The 22,072-nt window shown below is 44.1% G+C and overlaps 1 protein-coding gene and 1 non-coding gene across 4 annotated transcripts in view; one reads left to right on the forward strand and one right to left on the reverse strand.

Moving 5' to 3' along the window:
• MAPRE2 (microtubule associated protein RP/EB family member 2) overlaps positions 1 to 20,743 on the reverse strand; it is a 102,587-nt gene extending 81,844 nt beyond the window's left edge. Inside the window, exon 1 of one of the 3 annotated variants that reach the window (XM_076329745.1) lies at positions 20,693 to 20,743. Coding sequence is in view for 1 of the 3 variants with exons in the window: in XM_076329742.1 (XP_076185857.1) it covers positions 10,637 to 10,699 (63 nt within the window). In the remaining 2 variants the exon portion in view is untranslated. Of the gene's footprint in view, positions 1 to 10,636; positions 10,777 to 12,472; positions 12,569 to 20,692 lie in introns of those variants that run through there. The other 2 variants (XM_076329744.1, XM_076329742.1) reach the window with 2 other exon arrangements.
• Positions 13,824 to 13,897, forward strand: TRNAN-GUU (transfer RNA asparagine (anticodon GUU)). The gene has a single exon. It is a non-coding gene; the product is annotated as a tRNA-Asn (tRNA).
• Positions 20,744 to 22,072: the final 1,329 nt, after the last annotated feature.

Raw genomic sequence — 22,072 nt, forward strand, 5'->3', positions numbered from 1 at the left:
TTCAAATATAGCCTGGAGACTGGTAGGTACACAGAGCTATGTGAGAACACATATCAGCTTTTCCCTCTTCAATATGAAAGGAGTAAAAGGCACATGGAGGTCAGCTAGCAGCAACTGCTTCAGTCCAGGTCAACCCACCACAAGTTTCCAGTACATTTATCATTTCCTGTGCCCAGCTTTAGGCTTCATTTTGTGGCTGAATTTTTATAGGCTAATCAGCAACTTACAATTACAAAGAATATTCAAGGAAAAAGCATTAAGGTATACATTCAGATGTTAAAACCCCAAAACCTGTGTCTGTGTTTTGATGTGAGACATATTTTCTGAAGTTCTTTCAAGACAGCAAAACCTGAAGTTTAACACGAGAAGCCCTGATGGCATAATAATATGATAAATTACCCAGGTTGACATTCTTTGAAAACAAGCCTGCTGAACAAGCATGGTAGGAAGACCTCAAAGATAACTTCCATAGAAGTGTTATACAGGCAGCTACAGCAACTGCAGGACTCAGAACTGCTTCAGGGATCTAAAATGTACCAGCTTCAGGGCCAGCAAAATATTTAGAAGAATGAGTTGGTTTAAGAGCTTTAAAAGACAGATGTTTAAACTCAAGAAGTAACTTAAATTTAAATGGCACCCTTCACTGTAACCCTTACACTTCTAGATATGCCTGAGAAAAATGCAGGTAGCTCAGTTAGGGTGCCTGAGATTAGATGGGCTGAATCCCCCTCTATTGTGGGATTAGTTTTTCAGATCTCTCTTTACAGTGAGTGAAGAAAATTAAGCATATCAGAGAGTATTCAGCAAAAATCAGTTAGGTGGCCACATAGAGGGGGTAAATGCTCCTACCAGCCCTATGTTCTAACACACTGCTCTGCTATGAGCATACAGCCATGCCTGCAAGTTGTCTAGTTTACTGACCGGTGATCTTTGCCAAGTTACAGAATTCAGTAGCTTTCTTTAAAAAGTAAAAATAATCTCTGAAACAGTGCAACATTCACTACCTATGCCTATTCAAGGTCAGGTTGGACGGGGCTCTGAGCAACCTGATCTACTTGAAGATGTCCCTGCCCACAGCAGGGGGGTTGGACTAGATGACCTTTAAAGGTCCTAATTCCAACCCTATGATTCTATGATTTCAGACCAGGAAAGAGGCAAGGACAGGCCTGGAAAGCAAGTAGGCAAATTCTTGCCTCTGGGAGGGAATGACCTTGCTGGGTGCCAGCTAGCTGGAGAACAACTTCAGAGAAAAAAGACCTGGGGGTCTTGGTGGACAAGAAGTTGGAAAAGACTGAGCAGTACGCCCTTGCAGTAGAGAAGGACAACCCTACACTGGGCTGGGTTTGCAGATCGAGGGCAGTAATTATTCCCCTTTATTCAGGGCTTGCGAAAGTGAAGTACCTGTGTACCGGGGAGCCACAAACCAGTGATAAACATACTGGAGCTCAGTCTACTATACCAAGATGGTTAAGGAGCTGGAGCAGATGATGCAGGAGAGGCTGAGAGAGTTGGGTTTGTCCAGTCTGAAGAAGAGAAGGTTTAGGGTGTGGGGGGATGTATCGTTGCAGCCCACAGCCACCTAAGGGGAGGGTGTAAAGAAGATGGAGCCAGGATCTTCTCAAAGGCACACATTGACATTGCAAGAGGCAACAGACAAGTTTCAACAGGGCAAATCCTGATTACATGTTAGGAAAAGTGTTTTCATCATAAGGGTGGTTGAACATTGGGTTCAGTGAGGCTGGGAAGTCTGAATGTCTTTGAGACATTCAGAGCTCAACAAATTCCTGAGCAACCTGATCTGTTTGGGATGGCTTTGAACAGGGTTTGGACAAGATGATCTCTTTCAACCTGTATCATCCAATGATTCTGTGTAAAAGTATCATAACTGCAGGCTGCTTGTTGCCTGCTTGCCTCACCCAGGAAAGAGAGCCCTAGTTAGGGTATTGGACTGCCATCTCACCCCTTTTAACAGTTCTGGCACGTCTTTCTCTGCCTCAAGTTCCTGAACAGGAAAATGGGATTAACTCAAGGATATAAAGATAGATTCCATTATCTATGGCAATGGTAAAAACAGTTAAAGTCTTGTATCTTGATTTTTATTTCAGTCCTTAAGAATCTAAATATATAATACCTAAATATAATACATAACATCCAATATATAAACCTAAAAACCAAAGTTTTGCTCTTTACAGCACTGGTAAAACAGATAGAGAGTTCTTGGACTCCTCTCATGTTAGCAGAATGGATTACTTGCAGTCAATTACAGATGTACAAACCTACGAAGGCTGTAAGGCTATATAGTTTGTGGAAATGTCCTCTGAACCTCTGATTAGCTAAGGTGCTCACATGACAGCTGAAGATACATTGAAGGGTGTAGCATCACTTCATTTGTACTGCACAGATCACCACATGTGCTCTGAGTCATAAACCAAAAGCCAAAAAAGTTTGTTTTCCTCCCTCATTTTCACCTAATCAATCCCAACCATCCAGTTTTCCTAGGTGGCATGTAAGAGTCACTTTTCCATAGATCCACAGTGTGACAGTCATCCCTGGGTGCCAGTCTCTGCTGAAAGGACTATGTTAATCTTTTACATTACTTAATCAGTGGGAAAAAAGTGGTCAGGTGGTCTCAATGACATAATCACAGCCAGGTGGTCATGAAACTCTCTGGAGGAGCACGTTTTAAGCCTTCTCCAAGCTGCTGAGGGGCAGATCCCCTTTAGTGTCTCAAGTTTTGAGTCAGTCCTTCAACTATCCTCATCTACAAGGTGGAGGAATTGCTTCACACTCTTCTGCACGTATTTTGACTGAAAGCAGTCAGCGATTGCTGCGTTTGGCACAGGCAACGTGATCTGGGTATGCTGATAGGATTGGATCCCTTGGGAGAGTAGGCAGAGAAATGCTATTTGGTATTTATTCATGTTTCAAAACAGTGAGTGCTGATTTGCTTACCCTACCCAGGTGGCAGTAGCTCTGATCACTAAAAGAACCAGATCTTCACTGACAAATATAATGCTACCTATATTCTCAGTAAGGATCAGAAGCCTGCATTTGTAAGAGGTCTATCAGAAACTGGGGGCAACCTTGCATCCTGCCTGCAAAATTGGAAAGCTAAAATGCACTGAAGCTTGAGGACACTGGCATTGTGGTACTGACCCCGCACAAGTAATTAGTGCTAAAATTGCAAAACCTGTATATTTGACAAAGGAAGCACAGAGCCAACTAAGCTTTTAGGATCTTGAGGTTTTATAGAGCTGGAAACTAGAAATGGGTCTCTATATTAAGGGAAATGAAGAGTGTCATTGAAGGGTTCGTCAGAGCAGGACTGTATTTGAAAACTGCATAAATACCTTTTCCTCCTTCAGTTACAATAACATTGCCACCTGATCACAGCTTGTGAACTTCAAGTTGAAGGAAAACATTCCAGTCTGCGAGATAAGAGTGACAGCTTGTTATCTCATTTAGGTACTCCATGATACTACACAATTAAAGCAAGTCATATGGGAGGGGGTTCAAAAGGTTAGCTGTCAAACTTCAACCCCTCAAGTTAACATTGCTTTGTTCTGAAAGGATAGCTTGTATTTGAAGTCTATCAAATCAGAAGTTTCTGGGCTGCATTTTTGAGCTGCAGTGTTTCCTCCAAGAGGCTGCAGTGCAAAGCTCTCTCAACTATTGTTTCTTTATGTTGTTCTGCAGACAAGAGCCACAGAACACAACGGACCAGTCCACTAACTTGAAGGCACATGCATCACCGCTGCTCATTAGCAAAAAGCTAACTGGGAAGTTTCCAAGTTATTCTACAGTATCAGATTGAATTCAAACTTCCACAACATTCTGCTCTGGAAAGTTTTTCCTTCAGCACACTGCCTGTAAGTACTGACTTGGAGGAGCACTAAACCAATTTCAGTAGTATACACAATTCAAGTGTAGATACTTCTTTCACTGCCTTTCCCAGACACTTACATTTTCTGTTTGCTGTCCAAACTAAGCAAGGAAAGTCACCACTTAACTGGAGAAACGGATACTTTGGATTGATTTGCCATTTACATGCACACTATTTCCCTTATAGTTGACTAAACTTTTATACTGGCCAATTTTTCACATCTAGAAGACAAAGTCTGTTAGCTTAGATTGGGATGCAAAACTCTGGCAATTTTGGTGTTTGTTTTTTTGTTTTTGTTTCCCTCTTTCATAAACCTGCCAGTACAGCAAATCCTGTGCAGAAGACCCAGTCTTACTGTTTCTTCTCAGGCATGTGCAATCTGCCTTAGACAACCTAGCCCCTGTTAACGTTGCTAGACAAGCTTTCTTCAAACTGTGGTGCTTTCTGTAGTGGCAGCTTCCTAGTAGCTGTTTTTCTTTGGAGTGACCGGAGTGTCCTTCAGCTGAGCCTGAAAGAGTGCTTGGCACACCTCCTGTCTTGCATAAACTCACTTGCTCTCTTTGCATCCAGGGCTCCCACAGTGGCAACTATCAGATATTTTCATGCACAACTGCTTTAATGAGCAGTGCTAGATATAAAATACATGTGCAAAAGGTGAACATGCATTTTGGGGCTCTAAATAAAGCTTTTGAAAATGAAATTCTTATTTCCCAAGCATACACTCATTTAACAAAGCCCTTCTCTTTTCAGCAAGACTAGTCAGCTATTGGAAGTCCCCGTGACAAGATATTACTGAACTGAACATGCCCAAGGTGAATCAAGGTAGTAACTTGTGGAACAAATGAGCAGCCAGATAGCATCCGCAGCTGAAGCATCCAACATCAGCTGAAAGCAGGTCTCTTTCTCACAATCCAATGAGCAATTTATGTATGCTCGTGGTGTAAGTCCAATTTTTCTCCCTTTTTGGTAGTCAGCTTGCTTGTTAACTCACGTAGCAAAAATGCAAGATTCAACCTACGCTTTCCCATAAGATTGATTTCCCTGCAGGGCTTGTCTCAGACTCTGCTGCACTCCGCTGCGACTCTCTTACGCCCTTCCATTCCTGGTCAAAACATGCCACACCTTCCACATGAGTCAACAGAGCAGGGCAGCATCTCCCGCAGCAAGCTGGGAAGCAGCTGAGGGGAGAGCCCTGCTATCCTTCTGCAAACACAGTCCTTCACTTCAGCATTGGGCAGGATGCTCAGAGAAATGCAGTCTTGGTCAAAAATATTATCAGGAGATTGCAACAAGCTGCACTTGAGCTTGAATTAACCAGGTCAGGCAAGGTCAATTCTGGTGAAATATTCACAGGGACAAATTCTAATTCACACAGATATTTAGTTAGCGTACGCAAGACAGCTGGAAGTCTTTGCAACGCTCTCAAATGACACCATTTGGCACCTTATCAAACTAAATGCCTTTTGCCTGTCGAGAGCACGAGCACATCATTTTACTTCAGTGTTATTTTGTTCTCCCTCAGTGCAATGTGTCCATTTTGAGAAACTGCTATATCCAGAGAAGACTGTCAGGGTTCAGCTTTCCTACTCCTTTTTGATGACAAATTGATGTTGAAGTTTAATTTCCAGAATATGAAAATGATCAAGATAATATATTTTGACATACAATATGTGTAAAGAATAATACAACTGAAGCTGTCTCAACTTTAACCAAGTGACACGATGTTACGCTGGAAAGTGCACTATTTTTAATCCCAGAAATACTCCTGCTTTCCTTAGTCAGTAGAGATGCTTACAACCTTTTCTTGTTTGAAGTGCTGTGTTCTTTCCCCTACTATTCCACGCAGGAAAACAGGACATGCAAGCCAGCGTAACAGTTTTCTGACACTAAGAACTCAAATTCAGGAACACAAGTTGCTGCTTCTTTTAGAGTCGATTTGTTAATTTGGAATAAAGCCACACATTTTGGCAGTCCACATCCCAGAAGAGGTGGGCCTGTCTCTGCTTGATACCAATGGAAAGGCATCCGGTAGCACGGCGAGAGAATCCAACTCAAAGAGTTTTTATGTTTATACACACACAGAGCGCTATTTATTTGACTGTTGTGGGGCTTAGCTGTGGGTGCATGCCATGGAGCGAGCTGGGAGTGAAACCCCTCTGCGGTCAATGTGACGCACAAGCGGACAACAAGAGATGCCCGAGCAAAGTACTGGGCTCGTGCCAGGGACTCGAACCAAAAGGCAAACCCAGCAAGAAGTGAAAATAAACTCTCCTGGGGACAGCACAGAATTTCTTCAACTTCAGAAGCCAAAAAATGAGAGAACTAGAAGAGATAGGAGGGAAGGACCCTACTGCACAGGATACATCGGGCATAGAAGGTATATATTATTAAAAAGTTTTAATCTCACCTACCAGATCTCTCTCCTGTTGGTAAGTGCTTTTTCTTCTAACATGTATTTTTATGTTCTAATAAAAGGAGCTTTGTGGGCTGGAAGCCTCTAACTCTGTAACAGAAAAGAGCGGGTGGTTCCCCCATGAAGCTCAGGCCAGCTCCAGGCCCCGCTGCAGCACTCTGCAAGCGCACAGGCTGATATCCAGCTCCCATCAATTACTTCTGAGCAGGCTCGCCAGCACCTTCCAGGACCAGCCTGTATGCTTAGGGCTATGAGAAAGGCAGAATACCATTCAGTTTTACCTCAGGCATCGCTCTGAGCAAACTTTTTCCTGCAATTTCAAGTTTTGGAAGCGAGTTATCAAATGTAAACAGTCATCATGAAAAAAATACATGGAAAAACACCATACTGCACAGCAGGACATATACAGGAAGTAACTCAGAGGCCCTATACCCCGTACCACTAATCTTAGTTGATTTAAATGGATGCATTTAGGCTACTGCATAACATACACATTTCATTTATGTCTTATTGTGTATTACTGAATTCAATAAAACCTGGAATAAGATCTTCATGGTCAAAGAGCAGAAGGCAGCACTTGGAATTTCTTGCAGTAGTGCACAGTGAATGCAGTAACAAAGCAGCATCAACTCCTCTGTGCCACATTGTTTTAATGGACAGAACTGTACCAGTAGCTACGCGTTCCTTTCAAAGGAAGACAAGAGATATCACTGCCATCGGTCAGACAAACGTTTCTTGTTGGTCCATTCCACAGCTACATAATAAGTTCCCTGTCATTTGACAAGCCCATCGTAGGATTTCTCTATCTGGTTTTCTAACATGACCTCGTTGCCTGTAGTCCCTGCATTCCAGTGAAAGATTATTGCTGCAGCAGAGACGATACATCATCCTAAAGTCATATGCGGGATGCTAATCACATCCTTTACCTGATGTGGCCTTCAAGCATCTTACAAACACACCTCAAAAGCATTGTCTCAGGCCAAGTGACATCTGACTGGCAGTTATATTTCTTTCTCAGTTTGTTATTTAGATCTCGGTTATCTAAGGAGAGTTTTCATTGTATACTGCATCCTTCGCGACTCCCCTTCCAGGTTGCACAAAGGAGCTGAACTACAGGCTTCCTCCTTGTGATGGAAATTGTTGCCTATACGCATGATTGTCAGGTGGACAAAAACTGAAAAAACTCAAGTCTACAAGACTCATTGTTTAAACTCAGCAACTTGGTTTGAGTCAAACTAAACTAGGGCAGCAAAAGCCAGCTGACCCTTTCCTCTGACAGCACTGCCCTGAGAAAAAATATTATTTAAGGAAATCCAGTCACGTTAAAGAAACTGCGGTTATTTTAGGATCTGTAAAACCATTCTGATTTCAGGATTCCACAATCTAAATAAACGACAGCTGAACAGGAGAATCCATAGTGGTGTGCTGATTCATAAAGCAGTAAGGCATCCAGCTAAGCAGGGTCAGCTTGGGTCTTCTCAGTGGTACAGGTAAAACCGACTTTGGCTGACCCAGGAACGTAGAGAAAAATGCATTTCTGTCCTCATCCAGGAGTCAGAAAACTCACCTTCTTGGTGGTAGCAGAAGACATGATGGGAAACAAGGAGAGACACCGAAGACTCTGCAGGGCCAGCAAGGTTTAAAGGCTGGGCCAAGACTCAGAAGCTGCCGTTGTGACGGGGCCTCTCTCCTCCCACTCTGCCCTCCCCATCCTCCTGGGAACCTCCCTCCTCCCCTTGGACCCTCTCAGGCCACCCACGCCAGCCCCTTCTCCACGACCACCCCTGCACCCACCCCAGCTGAACCTGCAAGCCACCCCACGTCCCTCCCCCAGCTCAGCTCTGAACACACTTGTGTTGCCATGCATGAATTAGGGAGGGAGAATCCAGAGCAGGACTTAATTTTAGCATCCACCCAAATAAGTTGAAGTTTTGTGCTTGAATCTTCTGATAGCAAAAGTACTGAAATGTGAAGGGACTAACAGAATACCACGTCAGAGTAACCCAGCTGTCAGTGTCAGTCTTCATACACCACCTCAAAGAAATAAGTTACTAAGAGATTGTCATTGGCCATCTGCCTCTTAATTACTCAGCTCGCCACCAAGAAGTCATCTCTGTGGACTTTCTGCATTTAGTACATACGTGGCTCCAAAAATCAAATCAGGAGAGGAAGATGGCACCCTAAGGCTTGTAGTTTGGCTACTCAAAAGTAGCCTTTTGAAGATTTATCTAAATTTATCAAATATAATAAGTAATCAGCCATAGGACAGTCGGTGTCCCTTGACTCGTTTGTGTTGAATAGCAGGTCAGTGTCAGAATTACCCTGGATAAGTATTTTATTCCATAAATATTGCTTTTCAAGTCACAAAATGACAGAAGTCACTCCAGTCCCTGCTTAGAGGGGTGACCAAATTTACAAATACATTACGCTATGCAGCGATGTCAAAAAGTAAGTAACTCTACATTACCCACTGGAAAAAGCTCAAACTTTCTCCCTGATTCAGAAAACCCATCCAAAAGTATCCAAGAGCAGAGACATCTAAGATTCTCTGCCAGTATTGACAGTATTTTCCTCTTCCTTCATCTCTCCCATTTACTGTACTAATACAAAAAAAGATAACAGCAAATGTTTTTTCACAGTTTGATCTACACCAGGCACTTAAAATAAATGCAATGCACTTAAAAATACTTATGAACAATCTAACTGCAGCATGTCAACCACCCGGAAGAATGGCAGCAGATAAAGCCAAGGGGACTCCCTTGCAGGAGATGGCTATGCTGTCCGACAAGACTCCTCTCACCGCAGTCCAGCACAGCCACAATTTGTTACATATCAGTAAAAACACATGGTAAAAAGCAGAAATGACCACACTGCTCAAGTTAAGCATCCTACAAGTTTAATATTGACAGGAAAAGCTCCAAAGAAAAACCACAGCATTATCAAGGTGGAAAACGTGTCTATTCAAATGCAAGATGCATTTATTTTCTCATGTCTACTAATCACACAAAGTCAAAATGCTCTGACAGCCTCTCCAACTTACATCATACCATTTTGCCCAAGAGGCCATCAGCCAGCTTTTTGCCAGCTACATTAATTCACAGTTTTGCTTACAGCTTGAAAAAGAGAACCCATCAACACCACCAGTTTTGTGGAAACCATTACTTTGGTTATTTTTGTAGCACATGGTAGTTATACTAGTATACTCTGGAGAACAACTAGTAGAGTAGCGACCCTCAAATACTTCCCATATTTTGGGCGCAATGAATAACAAAAATATTAGTGACTTCTACTCCCTCTTAATTGAAGGCTCACAAGGGAAAACTTATTACTCTCCTCCAATCTAGTTATGTACAGATAATGTAATTGGAGGAAAAAGTTAACTTTTAAGGCATTTGTCTCTGGTTGCTTATTAAGTTTTCAAAGAAGTCTGGACTTTCGTCCATTTTCCCAGACGCCTGAAAGGAGCTCCTAAAAAGTATTTTCGGGGTTCATTCCCCTCTCTCCAATTCCTTACAATTCTGTTTCACCATCACACCAGCAATAAGCCCAGAGCTAGGCAACCAGTGTAATAAGATAGGTATTTTTCATGCTGACCAGCATTCTTGACACATCCATGCTACACACCCTACATTGTTGTGATCACTTTTTGATACAACGCATTTGACTTCAGTTGATGATTACGAAAGATTTCACCCGGTCATCTTGTAAACTGATACAGACCTGTCTACGGAATTATTGTACCACCGTGAACACCTGTGTTCAATAGCAAACAAACCTTTACAGCACCTAATCTCATTGAGGGACATCCACAGTAACTCACGAGACCTCTGCTGAACAGACTAACTTACAAGCAATTATTTGCCTGTATACATAAGGAAACTGTGATACGCTATAAACCAAAAATTATGGCAGGATTACTGGGTGTATCAAAAAGTCATGACGAAGTCACAGCAATTGTGCAATAAAGCATAGCATATCTTTTATTTGTATGCTGGAGAAATTAATATTGGTGTGACTTACGAAGAGCAGCACAATTACAACAACCACATTAACCTTAGTGTTGTGGAGAGGTGGTGCAAATTAGCCCTCAAAGTCATCAGTCTTGAAAGCCTGACCACCCTATGACAAATGGCAACCTCTCCAAACTCTAATAAAGTTTGGGGATTTTTTTCTCCATTTCAGTTAGTGTTACAGCAATACAAAACTACAGAGAACAGAACTCCAATTATACATGGCAGAGAAAATATAGACCTTTGAAGCTACAGTAATACTCAGCTCTCCCCACAGAAATATTATGTGTAAAAATGAACTAAAGTAGTAAAGCAGACTCCATGACTTACCTTACCTTGATGTTTCAAAGATTCATTTAGAGGAGCATCCCCACCTTTATGAGGCCTTGACATAGTAGGATTTTTTTTTTTTTTTTTAAAGATAAAACCCTGTTAAATAAAACCACCAGTTGTCACAGACTGGTAGAAAAGAGCTTCCTCTAGAAAACTTCCTTTTATAAACCTCACCATGGGTGTGGCTAAATGACTAGCTCCACCCTTCATGCCATTTAGAAACCCAGAGAGCCTACAAAAAACTTCTCTGGAGCAAGACAATAATTTTGTCAACTTGTCGTATGCTCTGTTTAAAAAAGAGTAGATAACTAGTTGATAGTTTCACAAGCTAATGGGAAATATGTAGATAAATAAAATTAAAGTTGTCTCTAATATTTGCAGTTCCTGCAACATGGTCTACAAACATTTAGTGGGTGAGCTTCCTTGGTTGTTCGCTTTTTAAAAGCGCTGCTGTAACAACTTGAGGGAAGTCTAACAGCTTTAGTGTTTATTTGTATGAGAGATGCATTATATTGAAAACCAACACATCTATGGACTTGCAGCAATTGCCACTTGCATCACCTCTTGATGAGCCTCCACCACCAGCGAAGGCTCCTGTTTTCATCACTTACATCATGAAGATGATGCAAGATCAAAGCCCTTTGCATGCCTCATTAAATCACACACATGCCCTCACTGTGGAGGGACTGCCACCAATAAAAACTAGAATCTGTTCTTTTGTCCTCTAACTACTCTACATATTAAAAAAAAAAAAAAAAAGAAACTTTCTTTTTTCTCGAGGTCCCATTCAAGAGGATGGGGAGATGGACTAGGGTGTTGCCACTACGGCAATATTGCCTGCAGAGTTACGTATTGCCTCGGTGTGTAATACAAACACATCTAGATGTCCGCACTCTTGTTTCTTACTCAAGTTTTTGTAGTATCCCAACTGATAGTTTTTGTGTTTAAGAATGCAAGTATAAGAGGAACTATAAGCATAGTGCTTAAGATTTTTTTTTCACTGAATAGTTGAGGTTATCCTGGCACTCCTGCAGGAGCTTGGGTGTGAAATCGGAGTTCTTGAGGTGTTTGGCAGGAGCTCAACTATGCTTCTATCATCTGGGTTTGCTTTCAAGGGAGTGATTAGGAAATTATGTTCTTGTTAACAAGATCTGTGCAAGTAATGGCTATTATGCCCAACATTTCCTGTATTTAAGCTGAAGTGATTGTTCCATCTTGATATGAAGAGTTGAGGTATTTCCTTGAGAATTAGTGATTTGGGCCAAATCTTAACTTTAAAAAGTATTACAAGAAGAACATTCATCCCTTTGCACAGTACCAGGCCATTTCTGTCTGAAAATGCTAACTGGTCTTTAAAATATATGTATCCATGTGGAACTTTTAGTATAAAATTAGAATATAAGCTTAGTGCTGCCTGTGCTCCTCTTCCCCCACCTCTCAGAGTGTCAGATGGAGGAAAAAAGCCGCCTTCATTGCAACAAGAAATTTTGCTTAATAAACCACAGCATTCACTTTTCATTGCTTCTGTACCTCTGAGGCAAGATAAAGCATCTTTTACTTTAAAATCCATATTTAAAGGGCAGATACCCATGTCCCTTTCTGTGGCTGAAAGTCTGTAATCTCATGCTCTACTGTACGTGAATGCAAAAATTCTGCAACGCTCTCCAAGGGCAATAAAATCACTTCACCCTTTAAAGAAAGTCCGATGATTCTGGGAAAAAGATAACATCTTGGCAAGTTCACAAATTAAACATAGCATGCAAGAGTAAAGAAAGCAGTTCTATTTAAATGCAGAGTTGGGAGAAATAGAGACAAGCTCATTTTCTTTCCTACCACTGTGAGGTCCTCTAGCAGAGGTGTGTACCGTGGGCAGGCTTCCTCTCTATCCGCTTCAGCGACGACTGACAAAACAGGCCAGCTCTGACATCCTTGGCCGAGTTCTCACTTCTTTGGAACTGATGTCCCCTAGGAATCCACAGGTGTGGGTGAAAGGAGAAGGAATGTCACAGGTGGTGGGCAAGACCAGAAATCAGGATACGAGTACTAGCGTGTTGTGCTCAGCGCAGCCAACTCTGTACTGATGCACTTCCTAGGCTGGGGCTTGAAACCATGCTCTGTTTAGAAATACAGGACTGGGAAGATACCAGAGACGATGCTTTAGCTTTTAAAGGATCTGCTGTTTTAGCTGGTAGTAGCTGTACCCCAATACTAAAGCATGAAACGGTGAAACTGAGTGTGGTCTCATCTGTAGCAGCTAGCAAATAAAATCAGGAGAGAAAATGCTCAGCGCCTGGGATTCACTCCTAATAAACCCTGCACATGGAAAATAAATAAACAAATCTTATTTTCTGAATATCACCAACACCTCTTACAACTATAAGGGCACACCTGCACTGCCTGCCAGAACTACTTTATTACTGTCCTACCGGCAAACACAGCATTAGGCAGCTGTAAGAGCAATCACACTTTTTGCCATTATATCCACAGGAAATTGCTAAAGCTTAGTTGACCAGGTCATATTTTAGCAGCCAAAACTAGGAGAGGTGAGCGCACAGCTGCAAGCAAGGGGCGAGTAGGTTAGTCCTCACTGAGAAGGCACTTCAGTCATACCCATCTCTATTGATGTCATCTTGCTTTTGCCAGCTGCTACCATGCGAAGGCAAGCCGTAAAAACACATTTGCTTTCCTGAGCAAGGACGGGTGCAAGAGCTTCTCAAAATCGCTCATACTTAGCAAGGCATCCTTGTTTAAAGTGCAGAATTAACCTGACTGGTGATACTTCAGGTCCAGGGGAAAATTTAGACTGAGTTTTAGTCCCATTTTGTTCCACGGTCCCCTCCCTCTTCACGGCCGCCTGGATCAAAAGCTCTTGGTTTGATAAAGCAGCGTGTTCAACCCCTGAACGCATAACTGCTTCTCACTCCTCTTGGTAAGGCACAGCATTTTCTGGCTCCGCTGCACGGCTGGGGTAAGGCTAACCTGAAAATCTCCGCTGTACCCCTTCCCCAGTGCCTTGCCTTTCCCACTGAACCCATGATCAGGCTGGAAAACGAGAGTTAGCTGTCAAACAGCAACCAAAACCCTGCCTGGTAGAAGCCGGGTTTAAAGAGTCAGTGTCAACGCGTCACGGCCAGTCACAAGCAGAAACCCACGTCAGCAAGGTACACGCGACAGCTGAAAGGCGGTCTCTGTGGCGCAATCGGTTAGCGCGTTCGGCTGTTAACCGAAAGGTTGGTGGTTCGAGCCCACCCAGAGACGAGTTGCTCCCTCACCTCCCCCCCTCCCTACGACAGGGAGGTTGGAGTGAAAATGACCTTTAAGAGGTCCCTTCCAACCCAAACCATTCCATAAAAAGAGGAAGCTATCCTCCCCTGAGCAAAGGCAGAGGAAGGAAAAAAGCAAACTGATGAAATTGCTGCCAATTTTGTGGTGAAGTCAGAACGCAGCTAAGGGGAAGGGACACGCACCAGAGATAAAGAATGTGAAAAAGTCCTCGTAAGAGGGACTGCATGAGAAAGAAAGAGGAGCGGCAGCAGTGAATGGGTGCAGGGTTCTTTCCAGGCACAAAAACAACCACCCCAAAGTGGCTGAAAGCCCAGACCTTTTGTTTTCTTAACAGAGTTTTTTGTCATCTGGAATTATTCAATCTGCACTTCGAAAGTCTTCCAAGAGACAGCCAACCTAGAGCTGCTGTTCAAAGCTTCAGCAAATGCAGTTTTCTTCTGACATTCCCCAGACTGTTTTCAGCTGCACCTTGCAACCCCTGCTTCCCCTACAGAAATGTATATTCCTAGCAAATTTCCTGCGGCTTCCTAATGAGGCGTAAAGATGTTCACAACCAATTGCCAATGTCTAGTCTCTTGTATCTCTAAATTTCCTGCTTTTTTTGTAAATATTTCTCATGATTATTATTGACACCAAAGCTCATGAGGGAGTTAAAGGGTTAATGGAGTTGAAAGAAGTAGAATAGAACCGACTATAAGCAGTTACTGCAAGTACTAATGGCTGAGAACTTGAGCTGCAGGAAAAAGATGTAGAAGTTTGCAGAAAAAAATAAATGAACAGCTGTAAGGCTTATTCTGTATATGTTGCACGCTTTATTTATGTCAGGGTTTTTAAACATCCGATTGTTTGGTAATAACTAAATTATTTAGCTTTACAGCAGACCTGCAGACTAACCTGACAAAGTGGAAGAGAGCTGCGTGAGCGGGACGTCCTGCCCTGGCCACTAACCGCTCCAGGGAAACCCCAAAGCACAGGATGCTGTATGAGCATCAAATGCCAAGGCAAGTTATTTGCTCTGTTGGTGTAGCCTACTAGCTGAGTTTAAGCAGTAATCCTGATAAGATAGGAGCTCTCTCCTGCATCTGTGATTAGCTTAATCACAAACAGAAGTCACCTGTTCTCCTTTTGTGTGTATAGGTCTATTAACACTAACAATGTGCTCATGCCATCTGCCAATGAGCTATTTCCAATTTTACAAAGCAAAGCAGACAGTATTTGCAGATGTTTGGAAATGTATTTATTTGGCCATCAAATCCACAAGACCAAAACATTGCCAAACAATATTTGCATTTGCAGGTACCCCTGCAAGACAATGTCTTCTGAGCTAATATCAGACATGAAGAACTCAAGAGACTGATGGAAATCTTGAGAGTTATTCATCTATTGCTTCGGTTTTGCCTCTTACTCTGGGTCTTTGCCTCTGACTTGCAAATATTCTTGGATTCAGAATCATAAGCTCGTCAAGGGATGCCGCATTCCCAGCAGAGATGAGTCATGAGATCCAAGGTTAGTTTCAAGTGCCATATTGCAATGAAGCTTCAAGAATGAGTTTACTCATTCTTGCATTTCTACTTAGTCCGAATATTGTAAAGCCAAACAAAATGTATTGTTTTCCTTTGATAAAACTTGACATGCTTCGCTTGCAGTGTGATTCAAAATGTCTGAAGAGATTGTTACTACTATATATTCAACCCAGTATTAATTGGAACATAAAATGGTTACCAGATCAAAGCCTATTTTAATAAAATTCCTCTGGAAGGAGTAGCCTGAGAACATATTTGGCCATTTCACATTAGATGTTGCACAACCAAACCATGCGGTGAAATGGGAGATGGATTTTTTCCTTGCTGGCTTCAACAATTCTATTAAGATTTACTAGATTAGAACAACTTAGGTGTCCAAAGCTTACAGCTGATAGACCTGCATGTTATATCCTTCCTCCCTTCTCACCTGTCAAATCTATGCAGGATTTGTATTTTCCGGCAACTTGTTATTTTTATGTGGTTTGGCATTGGTAATTAGATCAACCTGAAAGTTTGTCATTTATGTGTACGGTAGATTACCCAGTGTTAGGACCCTACTAATTTTATCCCTTCAGGAAAAAAAGAGTAAATCTGAGTAAATGATATACTCAATATCTGAAATTGCCTTGCTGAAGAAATACTACTGGCTTCTTCATAGAAGGTGGAAAAGTAACATGGTGAGCCATTCTCAGAAGAGACCGGGTTAAAGATTAGATTCCTGTAAAGACTTAGAACTGTTCCTAAACTTTAAATAGGATAAATTTGGAATCTGGGGTCATTCAAGGTTCACTGGAATGAAGCTGGATGAATGAAAACTCTCCTCAGCACAAGAAGCAGGAGCTTCTGGGACTGAGGCGGCGTTCAGCCAGGATCATCAAGGCTCTCCGCACAAACTTTGCCATGTTTTCATCTTCTCTACCACCCCTCCTCCTCTTCTTCACCACCATCAGGCATCTTTATCAGGCCACTGTGGAGCACTGTCCCCTCTTTAGGGCAGCAGCTGCTGATCAGATTTGAGCATACTTTCCCCACCTGAAGCCCTGCTCTTGCCATAGGAACTCTGTTAGACAGCAGCGTTGCTTTCCTTCAGCCTTTTTAAAACACTTTTTGGACACGGCCATAATAAAAATAGTGCAGGGCAGCCCTGCTGCTGGCTGCCGACACTGGGCAGTGCTCCTAGAACAGGCCTGTGCCTTAATCCTGCCTGTCCTGCGACTGCGCGCCGGGGCTACGGTTCAGCTCATCAGGGACAAATGCAACCTGAAACCGTTCTGAGATCCAACTGTATCTTTAGATAACAATATGATAAATCCTTGTCCAGACAGCTTTCCTAGAGCATTCTTGTTTTCTGGATCCTTTCCCTGCAGTTCAGGTTTTGCATTCTCCTCTCCCCTCTCTTTAGCCCTGCTGCCAGTCACTTTTTCTCTCACCTGACTTTCCCAAATGCAGAAGATGAGTCACTGCTTCCTTACAGTCCATGAAATGTCCTTTCAAACCCCTTGAAAAAAACACCTTGTTTGAGGCTCTTTCCTCACCCACCTTTCCTGCAGACAGACTAAACCCCATCGTTTCTCTTGCTGCCCTTAGAGCACCCATTGCTCTGTCAGAGTTCAGTCTTTAAGTTCACTGCTCCTAGGGATGGGCATCGTAGAGACCATCAGTGGGGAGGATCCGCAGCCACCCCATGACAAAAAGGATGCAAAAGCCGTACGTGGATTTCCCCAGATCACCTCACCTTTTCATCAGTGAGAAATCAAGCCCTGCTGAAGCTGAAAGAATTTCGCATTGGCAGCTGTAGCTATCCTCAAAGGAGCTAAGCCAAAACACTGACTTTTATATACATAGACACATACATATACATGCATAAAAATAAATAAATTATATAAGTAAAGGTGCTGAAAGGCTCAGGATCTCATTTAAACCTCACCCAACAACAACACATGTGCCATCATGCAACGGTTGGTCTTTGGGCCCCCGGTGACTCAGAGCAATGCTATCGACACGCTCCCCACCGAGGCTTCCTGCACCAGCGGCAGTTCTCCCTCCTGTGCCTCATGCAAACAGCGGCCCAGCCCAAGTCTGCCTGAGACAACAGCTTACGGTTTTTAACATGATATAGTATCACTCTCCAGAGGTGCCTGAGGGAAAAATGCATTCCACTCACCTAATTGTGTTAGTCTGATGTTTCTCCCTCTTCTGGAATTAAGCTATTTTTTAAAAACTTGACTGTATTAAGGTTTCAGCGTTGCAAGGTTTAAGAGAAGAAGGGCCAGCATAAAAGCTATTTTAAGGTGAATTTGAATGACACGTTTTAGCAAAAGTTTTAGTAGTTTTGAAGGCCCCCAAATGTTTTTTCAAAGATTAACCAATGATGAATTCTTGTGATTATCCATTTAGGGGTGGGGTGCGGTGGGGTGGGTGGATGGAGGGGGTGTCGTTTGTTTTTTAACTCCTCCAAATATCTCACTGGCATTTGGATGAATGGTCAAAAAATAACACAGAAAAATGACAAACTAGCCAGAAGAGACAATAATAAATAGTTGAAAACACTTGTACTTGTAAGAGCTGAAAGAAACTTGATTTGAGGTTTTTATTGTCAGAGAGAGGACTTAGATTTAGAATATCAGACGACTAAAACTAAATCAGGCCATTACAAATGAAATCGCAGGGCTGAAATAACTACTCCAGCGCCAGACTACCAGTCGGCATTGTCAATGCCTAGGTTATTTCCAACGCACTTTAGAAAGACTCCATGTCCTTCCAAGTAAGCTTCCCTTGTGGAGAGGAAGCTTCTCCTGCCTGAGGAGCAAAAGCGACGGCACGAGAGTCCCCGCTCCTTCTCAGGGGAAGAGATACGCTACAGGAAGACTTAACCTTGAAGAACAGGTACCTGGTAAGTGGCCAGTTGCCAAAAGTTTTAAATAAGCAGAAGACACCCCAAATGACCAAACCATATTCAGCACCAGATGTTCTGATATAGTCTGTTAGGGCACCTGGCCAACTTACACCAACCTGCCATGGCACACCCCACAAAGTGAGGTCACAGAAAAATATCCGTATTTTCCTGTCTCTGAAACATCTCCAAAAGGCATAGGTATCTCATAGACACCAAGCCCCCAAGACGTTAACTGCCCTGTGTGCTGCTGTCCCCGACTCCCTGCCTCTCCTACTAAGCTGATCCTTTTCTCCTTATGAAGCTGAAGAGGCTCATGGATTCTGTAAGGCTGAATTGGAGGCAAACTGAAAGAAACCACACTTGCCCTTAAGAAAAGTCAAATTTATTAACTGCTAGTCATTTCTGAAGTCCTTGGTTGTATTTAAATAGATTATATAGCATCTCAGTCAGCTTTCTCTACTAGGGACAGTATGAAACTTCACTCTCCCAGCAGCAGTACCATAAATCTTGAGTGTTTTAGGAAGCTACGGAGCTTCCCCTAACTCAAACACTGCACACACAGGATACGGCAGTAGGTGAGTTAAGGGGTCATAACCCTCCTGTCCTCCGCCTTGGGGATGATTTTCACTGCAAGGGCTTTACTAACAAGCAGCCACTGAATCTCAGAGGACGACCCCTGTGTGAGACAAAGACATTTTGTGCTCTTTGTACCTTCTCACTGGTTGGGTGAAGGCCCGCCCCACACATCCAGTTAATGTGAGTAAAGACATCAACAAGGATTGAAGCAGGAGTCCCTGTATCTCAGGGAAAAGAGACGGAGCGAGCGTGCGTACACCAAGGATTTGGAGAGCATTCGGCCCGTGACCTGGGCATCCTGACATGACAGTGCGTACAGTTGCTCGTACAGCCATTGAATAATAAATATCTCAAGATGCCCTTCAGATGGTTCTTCTAAATACTTAGCACTTTGTTGAAGCAATCAGAACCCTGACGAAAAGATTTACCCTGTGACACTGTTCCTGTAGAAGTTTTTACATAGTTCACTTGACTTCAAAAGACAGCATCATTTAAAAGAGCAAGTGCATCTCGCAAAATAACCTTTAAGCTGTACGATGCTTTGTGTGAAATACTGTTCTGCTATTCCACTTCTAAAACGTCATCTCTGTCTCAGTGTTTATCTCCTCTTAAAACATAGCAAAATTGCTGCAGTATTTCTTGTAAAAAGTTTTCACCTTCTTTACCGCTCTAGATTTCTTGCTATGTTAAGTTATGAGCTTATACTGTTAGCCTCATTTCATTTGCTACACAGTTTGGGGCGACACATAAAAAGCAAATACCCCTTTGGGAAGCAAGTAAAGTACAAAAAGGACTGTAACTCACTCACCATAGAAAGCACCAGAGGGTGGTTTGGATTATCAGAAGCAGCTGTTTAGAATGAAAAACTAATGGTAATTTCCCCCCCCCCCCCCAACCTCACACGCGCCACCACTGCATAGGAAGCTCGCAGCTTCAGGTAGCATTAATATCCCCCCCCGTACTGCTGCATCCTTCCTCGCAGGAGCTGGCATGCTCGGTCAGTGAATGCAGCATGCTGATTCATCAGGCTTTTAGGTGCATTCTCTGGAATGGGATGTATTCATCACGCAGCTTCCCTACCACGCAGCATGCCCAGCGAAAGCTCCTTTCAAGTCTCCGTTACCAGAAGCTGTTTCGGATGCTCGCAACTCAGTGGCGATGGGCAAACGGATTATATATCAAAGGATTTTAAATTCATGCGGTAGCAAGCGCCTTCCTGCTTTTGACACAACGCGTTGCAGAGCCAGCCAACAACTCTTCTGTTTCTCAACTGTTCACGTCGACAAAACAAACACATAAACATGCTTCTCAGTCCTTAAGCCCGCTAAATACTAATTACTCTCCGGTGATGCTACTCATTGTAATACTCCTGAGATTTTTCTGGCTCAATCGCCACAGGACAGCGGACTCGGTTCGAGTCAAGAGGTTGTTTTAGCACCGTCACAGCGCTAAAATTTCACTTCCTTTTTTATGAAGAGTGAGCAGTAACCGCTTCGCTCCCTTCCCAAACTACTTTCGGACCCACAGGCAGAGGCAACGGCCGCATCAGACGGCGCCGTCCGTCACCCGCCGGCTGCAACCCCCCGAGCCGCCCAGGGGCAACCCCCCTCCGTTCGCCCGCGGCGCACAAAGCCGCCCACGCCCCGCAAGGCTGCCCACGCGTGGCACGGCACGGCACGGCACGGCCTCCCCCCGGGGTGCCGCCACCCGGGCACCGGAGCCAGCCGGCCGCTCCCGGTGCCAGCGTGGCACAACCCCCGCTGCCCGCCTCACCTGCTCCGCTCTCCGCTGCCGCCGCTTTTCCTTTCTCCCGCCCGCCCCGCTGACAGCCCGGCTTTGTCCGCCCGCCCCGCTCCGCTCCGCTCCGCTCCGCTCCGCCCCACGCGGGAGGCGCCACGTGAACCGCCCCGGGCACGGCGCGGCGCGGCGCTGGCGCCCCGGCAGTGTCCTTCCCTGCCCCGCCGGGAGCATCCTGCTCGGCGGCGCTTCCACGCACGGGGCAGCGACTGCACCAGCCCACGCCTGGCTGCGTTTTTATTATTATTTACTGTTATTGTTAAGTTATTTTTATTTTTATTTATTTTTTATTTCTATATTTTCCTTTTTAATTTTATTTTTATTATTTTTTCTCCTCTCCCTTCCCTTCCCTTCCCTTCCCTTCCCTTCCCTTCCCTTCCCTTCCCTTCCCTTCCCTTCCCTTCCCTTCCCTTCCCTTCCCTTCCCTTCCCTTCCCTTCCCTTCCCTTCCCTTCCCTTCCCTTTCCCTTCCCTTTTCCCTTCCCTTCCCTTCTCCTTCCCCGGCGGCCCCTAAGGGAGCGCAGGTGGCCCCGGGCGCGGCGAGGCCCCTGGCGGGCCTGCAGCCCCCGCGCCTTCTCCCGAGCCGCCGGTCCCCGGGCGCCCGAGGGCTGTCGGATGGCGCTGGGGCTGGGAAGCGGCTCCAGCATCGCCCCTCTTGGCCGGCTTCCTCCCCGAATCCCCACACCTCGGCTCCGCAGCCCTGTTGGAACCGCCCGAGGGGCACAGCGCAAGATGCCGCTCTGCAGGAGGAGATGCTGATTTCCACAGGCTCTCAGAAATCATCCCCTGCATCAAAATCATCCCACCTGCTCTTGAAAACTGAGCTAGCCGAGGAAGCTGTCGGGGCCCTATCTTTAGTTCTTTGCTCCGCAGATGGACTGTTAGTCAAGTCCTGCCCACGTGGAGTCTAGAGCTTTATGTTTTTAAGCTCTGTGTCATGTAGCCATAAATGCTGAGGTGAGGTGATCTCTGCGTAGGATGTTTTTTTCCTATTTTTGTAATGGTAACCATCAACTAGGGCTTGGAGAAAAAAAGAAACGGTGCAGAGCCTTCCCTCCCTTTTAATGCAACCCAATATTTCCCCCCGGGCATTATGTTAGGGCATGTTTAAATGAAGACCAAATTAAATATGGGGGGCGGAAATCCCCAAAGCTATGAAATAAATAACTTGAATTTGCTGTAACCCCGTTATTTTAGACATGGGAAAGCATTATGCATGTTAGAGGAAATAGTGCTGTTCCCTTCTGAGCAGCTCTGTGTGAAGGAGCAGGGCTGAGATCCAGCTTCTTCTCCAATGTTTATGGGACCTCTCCTGCTGCATAGATTATGGGATCCCATGTCCCTAGGGATGCACGGA

The sequence above is a fragment of the Aptenodytes patagonicus genome, chromosome 2 (genome assembly GCF_965638725.1).
Source record: "Aptenodytes patagonicus chromosome 2, bAptPat1.pri.cur, whole genome shotgun sequence".
Taxonomy (NCBI): domain Eukaryota; kingdom Metazoa; phylum Chordata; class Aves; order Sphenisciformes; family Spheniscidae; genus Aptenodytes; species Aptenodytes patagonicus.